The 14,129-nt window shown below is 42.7% G+C and overlaps 1 protein-coding gene across 1 annotated transcript in view; it reads left to right on the forward strand.

Annotated features, from left to right (window-relative positions):
• The first annotated feature begins 2,380 nt into the window (after window positions 1-2,380).
• Window positions 2,381-14,129, forward strand: part of slc35f3b (solute carrier family 35 member F3b) — a 44,325-nt gene continuing 32,576 nt past the window's right edge. The window contains exons 1-2 of the mRNA XM_070841316.1: window positions 2,381-2,478; window positions 3,343-3,557. Of these exons, the coding sequence (XP_070697417.1) occupies window positions 2,381-2,478; window positions 3,343-3,557 (313 nt within the window). The remainder of the gene's footprint in view (window positions 2,479-3,342; window positions 3,558-14,129) is intronic.

A 14,129-nucleotide genomic window follows, 5' to 3' on the forward strand; every position in this document is an offset into this window, starting at 1 on the left:
CAGAGCTTTCTCACACCAGCAGCTCTGGCCGCACAAGCAGAGGTTTAATAATGATAATAATAACATTAATTACGGCCTCGTTCTGTTTAGGTGAGTCAGTGATGAGGACACACAGTGGTGCTGAGTCATTGTTGACCATACCAGCCTGTGACGCCTGTGCTTAAGCCTGTGCTGTGCTGTGTGGAAAGAAGGAGCTGATAATCAGATAGCATCAATAATTAACTGACTTTATTATTATTTTCGTCAGATTCTTGCGTCTCGTGTGTGTGTGTGTGACGCAAACCGCGGCTCCTTCTCACTTGTGTTCATCCGAGTCTTGGCCTTGAGCTTTGGCTCCCGTTTCATCTCTGATCCATTTTTAGAAAGGAGCGCAGTGCCCTGTAGATTGGGGCACCAATTAAATCGCTATTAGAGGAGTGCTGGAGTGGAAGATGATGTACTGGATGGCAGTGAATGACTTGCATATGTCAGCACTCCTTTTATATCAACTGTTTTGATATTTATGGGCTGCGCCTCACAGGAAAGCTGTCCACTTTATTTAGTTTTGGGAAAGCAGAAGGTCGCCCAGTGAGAATTGATGAATTGATTTGGCTTTGGCTGAGCCGTGAAGTTGAGAGGTGCATTATGCAAGATGAACTCGATCCTCTCCTGCCTGAGACAGTCGATGGAGGTGTTGACCCTCTTATTGATGACTAGACCCCACTTTTTTTGCTAGAGTAAGCACAGGTCCCACCCCCCCCTCTCAAACTGTGCCGGTGTGGCCATTGATCTATGCAGAACCTTGTCTTCAAACAACCAGCAGGATCCTTGTGCTTCTCGCTGCAGTCAGGAGCTCACAGGATGCAGGCGCGATGCAGCGGGTGGACCACAGACCTGAGACCTATGGCCGACTCTCCGCCACTCATACAAGGTAGAGCTCCACTTCTCCTCATTGTTGGAACTGCATATACTGCTTAGGTTTATGTAGGGACTTAAGACAACATCTAATCTAAACTTTGCCAAACTAAAAATAAAAGAGCATGAAATCGGTCTCAAGCTTCATCTGAAAGCCTTGTTGACAGTCAGGGTTCACTTTTTTTTTAAAAATACTTAACGAACCCACAAATTGTACTTGTTGTTGTTGTTGTTGCACATTTAACACCTCTGAAGACAAGACAAGACTTGATTTTAATTTCCAAGTAGATGTAGGCACCACCAGTGAAGATAATTGCTCCATTAGCAGAGAATAGTCTCCGACTGGATGCAATCAAATCCCAGTAATTGATTCTGTGTATTGAACAGAGGCAACATTTCTACTGTTTCATTCCTACTTCTGTTCACCCAGACATTTGAAATGCAGGCCTCGCCATCATCAGACTCCTCAGGAAAACTAGCCTATGAATAATAGACCAAAGTGGCCCCCGGGGGCCTGTGAATGGTTGAAAAATCTATAGTGAAGTTGTCTGCTAATAAGAGCCGCTGTGTTTCACACCTGCGCTGAAAAACAACTTAAACAGCCTGGACTGGTGCAGTTAGGAGGGAAATGTATTCCCTCGCATCCATACAGCACAACAACAACAACACATCCGCCTGTCATGAGACCTAAGCAGAGGGTTCATTGTTTGACAGATGCTAATGCTATCAGGACAGCCTCTGTGCCTCTGCCTCCCAATCCCATCCGCTTTGCTTTTTGTTTTTGTTTTATACTCTGCTCCGAGCCATAATTTGGCACAATCAGATTTAAAATGAAACACCTCCGTCAAGCTTCAAAGTAAAATGATGTGTTTTTTTTTTTTCCATCTTGCTGCCTGTCAGAACGTGACTGAGTCTGAGGGAGAAGGATTAGAAAGAAAGCTTATTTGCAAAGTACGGCTGCAGCCGATCGCCGTGTGCTTCACTGTGGCCTCTCAAGCCACGGGTCAACACACTGTCAAACACTTGAGCTCAGATGTGAAGGAGAGAGCTGAGTCAGTAGAGGTGGAGGTGTGCTCAGTCCTCGAGGGCCCAAAGAACGGCAGCAGTATTAATATACATCAATATTATATCTGAAGTCTGACATTTGTACGTCATTACATAATGGATAAGGTCCTCTGGTGCAGTGATGGCTCAGATACATCAGGCTCAGAGAACTACAGCTGGTCCTCTTCATCCTCCGTGTTTTACATTTCCAGATGATTGCAGTGGATCCGGTAGGTGGCGCTGTTGCAGTGCCTCCAGCACCCAGCAGCATCCACAGCCGAGCGCATCCTTTTTTTTTTAATGTTGGAACAGAGCGAGCTGTGGTGGTCAGGAATATGTTTGTGAGGGGGTGAGAAGGAGCAGGGCGGCGGTGCTTTTCTCCTCGTCGGCTTGGATGAGGATTTAGCCTCCCCAGTGTGCGCCCTGCTGTGTGGCCTTGAGGATGTACGGTGATGGAGAGGGCACGGTGTGGGACCGGGTCGCACGGCCCCACCGGGACTGCATGTGCTACCTTGGACCTCCTACCACTCTGATGCCAATGTAAGATATTTGAACTTTTACAGATGCGTTGCAGCCGAAGGACTGAGGAGGGGGGGGGGCACCTGTTGCGCGCTTGATTTCACAGGTGCATTGGTAAAATAAACTGACTTTGTTGAGCTGGAGTTGTAAAAAATGTAGTAAAGCTTTTATTCTCTGTGCATCTGGGTTCTTTAGGTTTGACAGAGGGCTGTCGGGGCCTAGTTTGGAGTCAGATATTGATCCTATAAACACGGATCAGCCAACCAGACCAGGATTATTTTAGGGGCTGTCAGGTCACAGTTGGGCTCCATTGGTCTGCAGCTGCAGAGCTTTATTGGTGCAATATTCAGGGGTTCTTTTTCTGTTTTCACTCACCTACTGGACACAAACTCTTTATCTCCCCTGCATGATAAAATGATGTTTGATAGGTTACCGTCTATTAGGCTGCGCGCAGTGTTTTGTGCCTCAGTGCCTTTGAAGCCCGGAGCTGTCACAAGAGCTCCTTCTCCGTCTCAACAAATCACTCACGATCGATTCATTACTTATTCCTATAAGCCTATAGTAGGAGCTGCACAGAGCGTAGTATACAACAGTTGCAGGACCAGTCACTTTCACTCAGTGTCACAGTGCTGTTGTTGACGCAGGGGCCAGTGGAGGATGAGGATTCCTGCACTGTGCCAGAGACGCGCTGCAGGGGCCCTTAACATCACTGTGGAGCGCACACACTGCTGCTGGTCTCGCCAAGGAGAACTCACAAGTCACACACACACACACATACACACACACACACACACACACACACACGGTGTCCAGGCTTCTTTCCTCTTCTGCAAACCGGTCTCACTTTGTCTTGTAACGCCGCCACCCCTTGTCCTCTCTTCCCAGCGGGATGCGCAAGTCGCCCGACGTGAGCCCCAGACGGCTTTCGGACATCAGCCCTCAGCTCAGACAGCTCAAGTACCTGGTGGTGGACGAAGCCATCAAGGAGGACCTCAAGTCTTCCCGCTCAGTGGAGGACATCAACAGCGCGTCCATAGAGGAGCGAATACTGCGGATCACCGGCTATTATGGATATCAGCCCTGGAGTGCCAGCTACACTAGTGAGTCTGCGTAAATGGAGCTTTTAACTTGTGTACAACATGCAGCCATACATAGAGGGGCCTGTAGCAGAGGTCTGTTGGCCCTCACACTCTCTTAGTCCATGTCACCACACAACACCCTGCTTTTCAGGTTTTGGAGGTGCTGTAGCTGCCATGGTTTGACAGGTTCACTGACTGCATGTATGATGTCTATTCATCTGTTCATCAGATTTGTCCCTCCTCACTCCTGGTACACGATGTCTTTCCATCCATCCTCTCATCCTTTCATCCTTAAACTGAATTTGTGGTTGAAGCAAAATGGTTTGTGGTCCATGACGTGTGTTTGTTGCACAAGAACAGCAAGAAAACAGCAGTGTAGTGTCAGTCATTATCTTCACTGTGAGATCTGCAGCATCCCTCGCTCTGGAAATCAGTTGCTTAAAGCATCAGTGTTGCTGTTGGTTGCAGCAGACAGTAAATGTTTGCTTCACTGGAGCTCAATGAGCTCGGAGTCAGACGTTGGGAACGTTGCTCAGAGCAGTTGATTCTTTGAAGTATAAAGTTGTCAACGCAGCTTTTATTTTTCTCATTTCCTTTTTTCTCCATCGCTGCAGAACTTTGGGCTCCAGTTTTTTTTGTGTGCACAGTATTAAAAGCCTGCGATCGAGCTAACAGCAGCAACAATAAGAATAATACATAGAACAGACAATATTGATCACAATCAGTTCAGAAGAGGTGATTTTTGATCAAAGACTGTAAAAAGCAATTTTGAAGCCTGGAGTTCAGCATTTTCAAAACCACCATCTTAGTTTAACGACTGTTGGCATCTTGATTTTGGAGCCAGAAATGACACGTGAATGTTTCTTCCAAGCCTCTGATTGGTTAGTCATAAAGGTAGTCTGAAAACATGCACTTCTTCCTGGTCTATTTCCCTCTAAATGGGACCATAATTTACTAAATGAACATCCTGCTGTGTTAAACTCATCAGGAAAATGTTCACTGAGCTGATAAATCAGGAGAGAAGTCGGCTCATTCTGCTTGGAGCCAGTGGAGTCGTCCCTGCTGGACATTAGAGAGGATGCAGGTTTAAGGCTCTTATGTTTTGTAACACTGGTTTTGATTAGTGACTCTGATTAGTGCAGTCTAACGGCTGGATGATGGACTACAGTCTTGCTTCACTTGGTCTGCGGTTTCATCTCGGAGCTCCACTAGCTGCTCTGGTGGTGTCGGGACAAACCACAGTCTTAACAACTGTCAGTCTTCTGTTCATTGGTTTGTTATTGCTGCTCTGATGTGAGCACATTTAGTAGGACTTTGCTGGCTGATGGCCTTTAGCTGGTGGCAAAGTTTGTAAATTTCATATGAGAAACTGCAATATTAAACAGCTGCAAGGCTGCTTCAACATTCATAGGCCTATACCTGACATGTGGACACTGCAGATTCACAGAACAGATGCTGCTCAGACCTGAATTTGTCTTAATTTCCTCTTTAAGCACTGGTGCTGTGACAAGAGAAGGGGTAGTGAATGTTCCACCAAAGCCTGTGTGGATCGGAGGGATGTGGTGAAATATGTACAAGAGCAGAGACGCATATTTATTTAAACTTGATTAAATATACATCTCTCTGGCCGCTAGGGCCGATGTAGTTAAATACACTATTGCATGCCCCTTGATAGGCATAAGTCTTTTATTATACACTGAAGTGTTAATAAAAGAGCTGTATGTTGAAAAGCTTTTCACTTCAAGCATTCGGTTAGTTGGAGAAATAACAAATATTGCTGATATTTGTTGATGTATTAACAATAATACTGTTTAATTTGCTGAAACCCCAGACTGAAATCATTTACACACTTTCCTAGGAATTCTGTTTAAACTGATTCAACCCATTATCTTCTATGTAACAGTTAATTTCCATGTAATTGCCTTGACTATAATAGCTGCCGTGGAACAGTCATAATGTCACGTATTGCTTGTTAGAGCGGTTAAACTAAATGAGAGTAATGGCACAAGTGTCCATTTTCCCAAAAGCACACAGGCGCCTCATGTTAAATGAGATGGACGGTGGGTTTAATTTCAAAGCACGATGTTCATTTTGTGAAAAGATAGCTCACCTGAAGAGTAGTTACATGGTGCCGCCTGTCCCCTAAAATAGTATTTTCTGGCTGTCACATTGGGATCAAAATATTTCATGATGAGTTGCATTGTTTCATCACTTTTTTTTTTTCACGGCCATCAGAGGAAATGCCACCTGTCAAATAACCGATGTCGCAGTTTGCCTTTCGGGAAATGTTGGGTTTGTTCAGCTTGCCTTTGTTTCCAACAAACCTGAAGTAAAATTTAAATATGCCATGTTTAAGTCCACACAGTCCCTCCTGCAGCACCTTGGTGGATTCAGCTGTAGCACACATGACCTTACTACTCTGGACCCACTGGTGACTGCAGGAGAAAGCTTTGGCTAATGGCTGAAGAGTGGTGGGCTGATGCTGGATGCTGCTGATCCCACTGAGGTGGGAGGCTGAGTATCTTTCAATAGACTGCAAACTGGCACATATGCTCTTTCACACGGGAGTAAGCAGAGCGAGAGGGGGAGTGGAGCTGCTAGTAAGGCGTGATTCAAGCCGAGGATGAAAGGTGACTGTGTGTTTCTGGTTTTCTGTTTGACTTAATCAATCATCTGTATAATATCAGATTGAAGGGCCTCACAAACATGCAGGATGCTGCAACAGCCCTCTGACCGTGTGTAACAGAACGTAAACCTGCCTGTGAGAAGCATCACTTGAGTGATGTTCGTCGACCCAACGCAGAATAAGCAAAACCTTTTGCTTTTAATGTGTCAGATACAAGTGAATGACATTGAAATATTGCAGCAAACTCATTAAGAGTGAGTTTTTACAATGAATAGCAGAATTTAACTCCGGGGGGCCACCTTTGAAAGGTTGAAGGGCTCCGGCAGCCTTCGCTCTTAGGCGACAAAAAGACCAACATGCATATTAAAAAGCATTTATGGAAAAGAACAACTTAACTAAAGAACTATAGTGAGAGTGTGTGTGCAGATGTTCTGCCTGCACGAGCTTCAGGTCAGAAACAAGAGTGTGTGAGCTTTGAATTTCCTCTCTGTGTGTGAGTGTGGCCATATTTACAGCGTGTATATGTGTGTGTGATCAGGTTAGAAAAGAGGATAGTTAGTTTGCATGCAAGATATAGTAGTTAGTGTGTTTATGAAGTATAGCTAACATCAGCTTTTCACCCAATAGTCTAACTATGAAAAGTGGAGGTGTCATCATGCACATAAGCAAAAGCACACTGCTGCACTGTCCAAAGCCCCGTTCACATTAACGTTACCAGTCCAAGAAGGGAGAGAGAGGTCCTGTGGTTTGATTCTGATTGCGTTTATCCCCTCTCTGTCTATCCACTGAGTGATAAATGCGGCTGCAACGCCAGTAATCAATGCTCTTCTCAGTCAAGATCACCAAATCGGCACACCTCTACCCTACCTGAGAGAGAAACACACTCGTTCTACTCTGATAATGGGCGTAGATGGAGAGATTGATGTTTGAATCAAAGAAAAGGTCAGTGGTCACTGGAGAAGGTTACTGCTGAGAGTATATTTAGCTCCAACATCATAAAAACTCTTTTTGCTCTTTTTGTCTTTAAGATTTAGCCTCCATCCATTGTTTTCTCTCTGTGGATGAAACATTTCTATAGTGGTTCAATCAAAGACGTAGCTGATTTAAAAACGTAGAGCCTGAGACATTCACACATCAGCTTTGACATAAAAGCCAGCAGAGCAGTGGTGCTATCGTCCACCATGGGCTCTGTCTTCTGCTGAATTCGAACAAAATACCATCTTATAAAACCAACCCAAGTCGTGATTAATAAAACATCGCTGAATGTCCTCTTCGCAGACTGATTAGAATTTTGCCAGAAACAGAAATTAAACTTGATATCACTGCTGGAGGTTAAAGGGAACTTTTTTTTTTTCCCACATATGGAAGAAATTGAAATGAAAAACCCTCTTATCAAATGGAGACTGTCATCACTTTCCCCCTCGCCTACAGAGACCAAAACTAAAGAGATACCACCGAAAATCATCTTGGATTAAATGTTTTAGGGCATTTACTTTATTTTCCCTTCACTTATTTTACTGGTTAATGTTTTTTGATCGCTTGGTCTTTAGCGTTCATTAAATAGAATGTGCTGTATGTATATCATGAACGTTTTAAAGACTCGTGTAGGTGTTTGTCACAGACATGCAGCAGTGATATGAAAAGGAAGGTGGCCATTGGATATAAGGAACAACCTGAAACTGCTTTTCTTTCTTTCTTTCTTTCTTTTGATTGTTTCATTTCTTTCCATTTGTCTTTGACAGGCACATGTTTTGATCCTTGTATCCAAAAATGAGGTAGAAGTTTATAAGGTATAAGCTGGTTAAAGAATATATTTCTGGAAGTTGGAGAAGGTTAATTTGCTTTGGTAGGTTTTCCGTGCACGTCCAGAGTTAAATCCATGAATAAGTTCAGCCTGAAAAGGTTGTTTTGCCTCAGAGCCTCGTAGAAAGAAATGGTTTTCTCAAAGTCTCTCCTGTGAAATTGTCCCTTTGGGTTTGTTGAGTTCCTCTGAGAAGTGAAGCATTTGTCAGACAAACAGACTTTGTTCTTTTCCTAATTTACTCGCACTATCTATCACAAATGTAATGTCCCCTCTGGTGCAAATTTGGACCTTTATGATGCATGAAATGAGGTTTGATTCTATTTTGAGCTCAGGGTTTGGGCTTGGTGAGACGCAACAGTGGAGCAGGTTGGAAAGAGCCCATGTACCCATGTGCACATTCACCACTGGCAGTAACGGGACAGCTGGAAGGGATGGGCAAGGTATGGACCGACTGTGACTGACGACCAGAAGGACGGAAGACGGGGGTAGTTATGTAGTTACACCTCCTCGCTTGTTCAGCTCCTCACGGATGAATCCAGCTTGCTTATAGAGTTCAACTATTAATCAGTGAAGCATCACTTTTTGATGTTGGATCCAAAGCAAAGGGTTCAGCTCCCACTTTTTCCAGCATAGAAGAGCTACTGTTCAGCCAATTTTAGGTTTAATCAACAGCGACAACAGTGACCAGCTTGAGCATGATGGGAAAGACTCTCTGGGAAATGATGAGTATCCACAAAAAAGCCGACTGAAAGTCCCAGACTGGGGAGCAGCCTTACCATTATTTTTAAATTCACTCAATGGGTAGAAAAACTGTTTTGTTCTGTGTGATGTGGAACACAGTGGAAGCAAAACCCCCTGCAGACACGATCAACTTTCCTCCACATCTGCAGCCCTTATTCAAGCCAAAAACGGCTGCTCACACAGAGCAATCACAAAATCTCTACTACTCACACTCTGTCAGCCACAGAGAGTCGGAGCAGAAAGAGATAAAAGAAACGAAGACTAGTGTTGACCAATATTTAGGTAAACAATTCATTACCATGCGGAGCTTCATCTCTACAGTGCTCTTCTTTCCTTGTGCATACATTTTTAAAATGTTTTAGTGAGATGCATAACATAGAGGATGCTAAAAAAAAACATACACCCAGAGGACTTGATCATCATGATATATTTAATATTTTATGTAGATGGCTTATATGACAGAGGGACATATATTTATGAGTTTTGGGTACGTACAAAATCCACATAGTGCTCATGCAAACATTTGACATGTTATCTGAGTGGGATTGTTCACAGTCCTTTTCCACTTGTGGCTATTTGTTGTCAGTAACTGTGGAGTGTTACCCACCACTCACCCGTTCAGTGAAGGACTACGCATGTTTGCATAGAAGGGATTTAACAGGAGAGCATGTTTAATTTGTTTCAACATGCTTAATGATTAATTAGACCCCTTTATTTTTTTTTTGGAGAGAGTTGTTACAGCTGCGTAAGGTTGGACTGTTGCCATGTCAGAAAGGTTTCCAGTGTATCGGCACCCAAATCGTAGGAAATTCTGCAGTCCTTAACCAGAAACTGTGTTAAAAACACTAAGCTGAACATTTCTAGTTTCATCTTCTGTCCAATTTGTGCAAGCAAGGCTTCTCTGAACAAATGTATTTTAAGCTTTTTTTGTACCATCACCCGTACAGTAGGAGCAGCTTCTGTTGCATAACGTTTCATTTATAATTGAGGAGGATGCATAGATCATCACACACCTGCTCCTGAAGTCCCGCTAGTGCCCAGTGGACTGGGGGAGCTGCAAATCAGCCGGAGCACTTTGAAGAAGAAAAACCTCCAGTCTCGTCTCTGTCAGCTGCTCGTCTCTGCTCTCCCTGTCATCCAAAGTGGTGGAGATTACCAAGGATAGAGGGGCGACTGCAGAAAAGCGAATCAGACCTCTTCCAGTTCTTCCAATTGAACCAGTATTGTGGTAAAGATTCACTCTTAGTTCAGAGCTGGATATTTCTTACAAACTCCCCAGAGTGTTTCTTGTACAGGGATGCTTGATGGAAACCATACATTATTTAATACATGTGACAACTTGTTACCTCAGCTTGGTATTCTTAGTTCTTGTGTTTCTCAGAATGAATCCTCAAAACAATAGCACTAACTAAATTAGAGCTGTGGCGCTCCATTCTTCTTGCTCACTCTTCCTTGTAATGGAAATCCTGCCAGTTTAATGCCAAATCCTGTCCTGCCGTCCTCCTCCCCTTTCTCCTCCGCACTCCTTTTATCTACTATTAATTAGAAGTTGTGAAGTGATGACTCCTACCTCTGCGTAATTAATCCAGGGCCTGCTGTGGCCATACCCAGCATATCATTGTCTTTGTTGGCCACAGAGGAGCCGTGCTCAGAAACAGAGAGAGCAAAGTGTGAATGGGGTTATGCAAGTAATTAGACTGCTTATTTGGGCATGTTGATGAAGAGGATGAGCAGCGGTGGCAGCTTGTTGCAGTGGTAGAAACAAACACAAGCTTTCAACAACTGCTGTTAACTTCTTGTGTGACATCTTGTGTTTGACTTTAAACTTTTCTGCTTATGGCAGTTAGAACGGTGAGTGCAGACATCATCAATATAATAGAAGAAAATTGTCCAAAAATGAGACAAGATCACATTCTTGACACTTGAATCTATGCCAAGTGTCAAGAGTGAATAATGGAAGAGTAAAAAAAGAGACGTATGTCAGCTGTACCTGCAGAATATCTCTGTCCTGTAGTTTTAAAAGAAAAGTAAGAAAAGTGTTGAATCAACCGGCCTAGTTATAAAATAGTTCGGAAATGTTCCATTTCTCCTATTTGCTCCTCTCCAATTCAATTTTCTTTCAGAAAATATAAGCTTCCTTTACCCCGCTGGTTTTTGCATTATCCATTCACCACCACATTAAGCTTCCGTATTAATACTGCCTTTCATATTCATAGTTGGTGTCAGCCGTGGTGCATGACCGTCAGCTGACTTTCTCAGAGAGCTGAGATGCTACAGAAGCACAGCACTAACCCAGAGGCGTTAGCCACACTGCTTCCTTGTCAGCTGATTAACAGGCCTCCTTCCAATTAAAGATGTATAGCAGCAGCAGGAAAACACGAGATGTTGTTTCAACTGTCTGATGTGCAGCTGTGACTACTTCATCACCTGTTTAGAGACTTGTTAAAGCTGAGCCAATCAGTCGTTTTGTATTGAAAATGAATCACATGACTACTTGTGTGTCAAACCCACATATTTATTAGGTTTGCAAATCGTTTTGGCATCTTTCAGCTCCTTATTTTGGTTTTACAGCCCTCAGATTTAATGTTTTGTTTTAACTGCTCTTATCAACCTCATTTTCAGTTAAAAATCCTTATATACTCACTGGACACAACCTGCCCAGCATCAAGCGGCAGAAAGGCAAAGCTAGCAACTAGTTGGTGAACGTAATGCTGCTAAAGAGCTCGGTATTTCACTCAGGAGTCGGTGGAGACCAAAGCAGAGCTAAGAGGAGAGGCTTGAACTCATCAGGAGAACAGAGACACTTCTGTCAGTGTCAGATCTGCAAATAGGAAAATGTTTGTGAACACGTTCATCCTAAAAACTTTAGAAAGTGTTCTGTTAACTTGTTCTTCTGCTCCCAATTGGCCTAAAACAGTCATTTAGTGCTGCGCTAAGGTCTAATTGGACAGAACTGATCACATTTTCCACTTTTACCGTCAATCTCAGTCTCTAATTGAGTGACTGCAAACAGCGATGTGTTACAAATATTCACTGAAGTTACAAATGCTGCTTTGATTGTTAGAAGGGGATCACAACGTTGTAGATATATTGTTTTACACTGCACTGCATCGTTTGTGAAAATATTCTGTCACACTTTTTTTTTTTTTTTTTAATGGGAAACTGAAATAATATTCCAAAATGGGTCATGCTGCAGCTGCTCATTAGTTAACAGGAAGATGGCATCAGTCTGATTCACACTCTTTGAACAGAACAACAACCATGTTGGGGTATGTATTTGACTGTCATGACATTCATTGTACAATCCATTAATCATCACTCTGTCCTTCAGATAACCAGAAAAAAACAGAAACATCAAAGCACTGCTCACCAGAGAGTGACATTTCCACTAACACACCAGAACGCAGGGCAGTAAACATGTTGTAAGCTGTGAGGAAAATATATTGTTTCTCCAGGGTCGACACTCAACTCATCAGCATTAGTGACTCATGTTGTCCACAGGCTGACAGAAAAGAGATGACTAATTCTTCAAGTGTGAATCCGTGCTTGTTTTAAACCTGATACTCTGTCCCCAAGGCTGGATTATATTATATTGAGCAACAAATTCACAAAATGTTTTGGTGGCATGAAGTGCACATCTCCTAGAAGTCGCAGCTGATCATGTTCAGGTTATATTGATGTTATTAGTTAGACCTTCGTCTGTGATTAGGATCTGTACCAGGGCCAGTGGGAAAAAGGCAAATATTTATTCAAAAGCAGTTCTGTGTGTCAAAAGTAAGCTTCTATAATAAAGCATGATTTATTATAGCTATCAGCTGAGCATTTATCGACCTTAGTGGCATCAAACTGCAACATGTTTGGCTCTCGTACAAATATTACAATGTGGTTTTATGCTGTAACTGTGAAATACAAAGTACCTGAAACTAACAAACAGTGCAGCCACTGACACACTGACACTGACTGCTGCGTTTCACCACATGGCATCACTTTACTGTACCAGCAGGCATTACATGGCAGGATTACATACGGTCCTGATACAAGACTTTGCTGGTAGCAAAGATAAACAAAGCAACAGTCACGCATGTTTTATCCTTCAGCAGCTCTCCTTGGTCTCCAGATGTTTCCTATTTTCAGGTGTCCAACGTGCATGACTGCCTACATATCCACTCTGTATGTTTGATTCCCTCCCAGCATTCTTTTTGATATTATCCTTTTTTCAAGCCTGCACAGTCATGCAACATCTGCTCTGTTTGTCTGTCATTTGTCTGAATTTCCTTTATAAGGCGACTGTGACTGAATGTTTGCAACAGAGTTAGAGCTGCATTCCCTTCAATGAACCTACATCTCTTCCAGTCTCCTCCTCCTCCTCTGTGTCCTTGTTTATTCCTGCTGGTTGTCTTAGTCATTTCTCTTTTCAAAGTAAAAGCAGGTAGGGACTTAGAGGAGAGGAACGTGTGGTTATTTTCTGCCACCGCTGCAGCAAAAAATCAAGTGAGCTCAGCATGTGAGGCTTGAGATTAATTTGGAAAAGGTTTGTGTTGTCTAAGGCGAGGGAGAAACAAACAGGAGCAGCCATGCATGGCGTGTGAGGAATAGCTCTGGTAAACAGACTCATTTAGTACAGTGTTTGCTCACTAAAGTCAGTAACAACCCTCATTGACAGTATTTTTTAAAGAATGGTATTCATATAGAACAGGGGTCACCAACCTTTTTGAAACTGAGAGCTACTTCATGGTACTGAGTCATACGAAGGGCTACCAGTTTGTCACACACTCTGAAATAACAAATGAGTTCAGTTTGCCTTTAGTTATATATTATTATTAATGATTAATGATACTCATCTATGTGAAGACACTGATCACGTTAGTGATTTCTCACAATAATTATCAACAATGACTTAAGGTGTGAAACAGATAAAATCAATATTACACATTTAATTTCTATTAATCTCAGCAATTGTTTACATTTTCAGATGATCACTTCTACAACATTTCATAGAACAAATGTTCCATTTTCACTGCCCACTGACAAAGAGCCTTTAAACACATCATCAACTATGTTTGTAAAAGTTAGCAATTAAGTAATGTTTACGAAAAATCAACTTTGATCATTTTAAATAAATCTCATCACATTTTAAACTAATGAACAAATCTGCTGCATTTTTAACAAAATTATATCTGTTTACATTTCATGAAGACACTTTTGAATTGGACACAACTAAAAATCAATATTTTTATTTAACGTTGCCATGACACCGCCATGTTGCCCCTGACAACATCCGGTATCTGTTTGAAAATGTGGAGCTCTAAACGAGGCTTCGGCTGCTTGTTGGGATTTTTCCTCCGGCCTGGTGAAAACAGACTGCTGCTTACCCAAAGCTGCCTTCAGCTCACGGGCTGTTTCTGCCCGTAGCTTCCCGGTG

Source organism: Pempheris klunzingeri, chromosome 12, assembly GCF_042242105.1.
Source record: "Pempheris klunzingeri isolate RE-2024b chromosome 12, fPemKlu1.hap1, whole genome shotgun sequence".
Taxonomy (NCBI): domain Eukaryota; kingdom Metazoa; phylum Chordata; class Actinopteri; order Acropomatiformes; family Pempheridae; genus Pempheris; species Pempheris klunzingeri.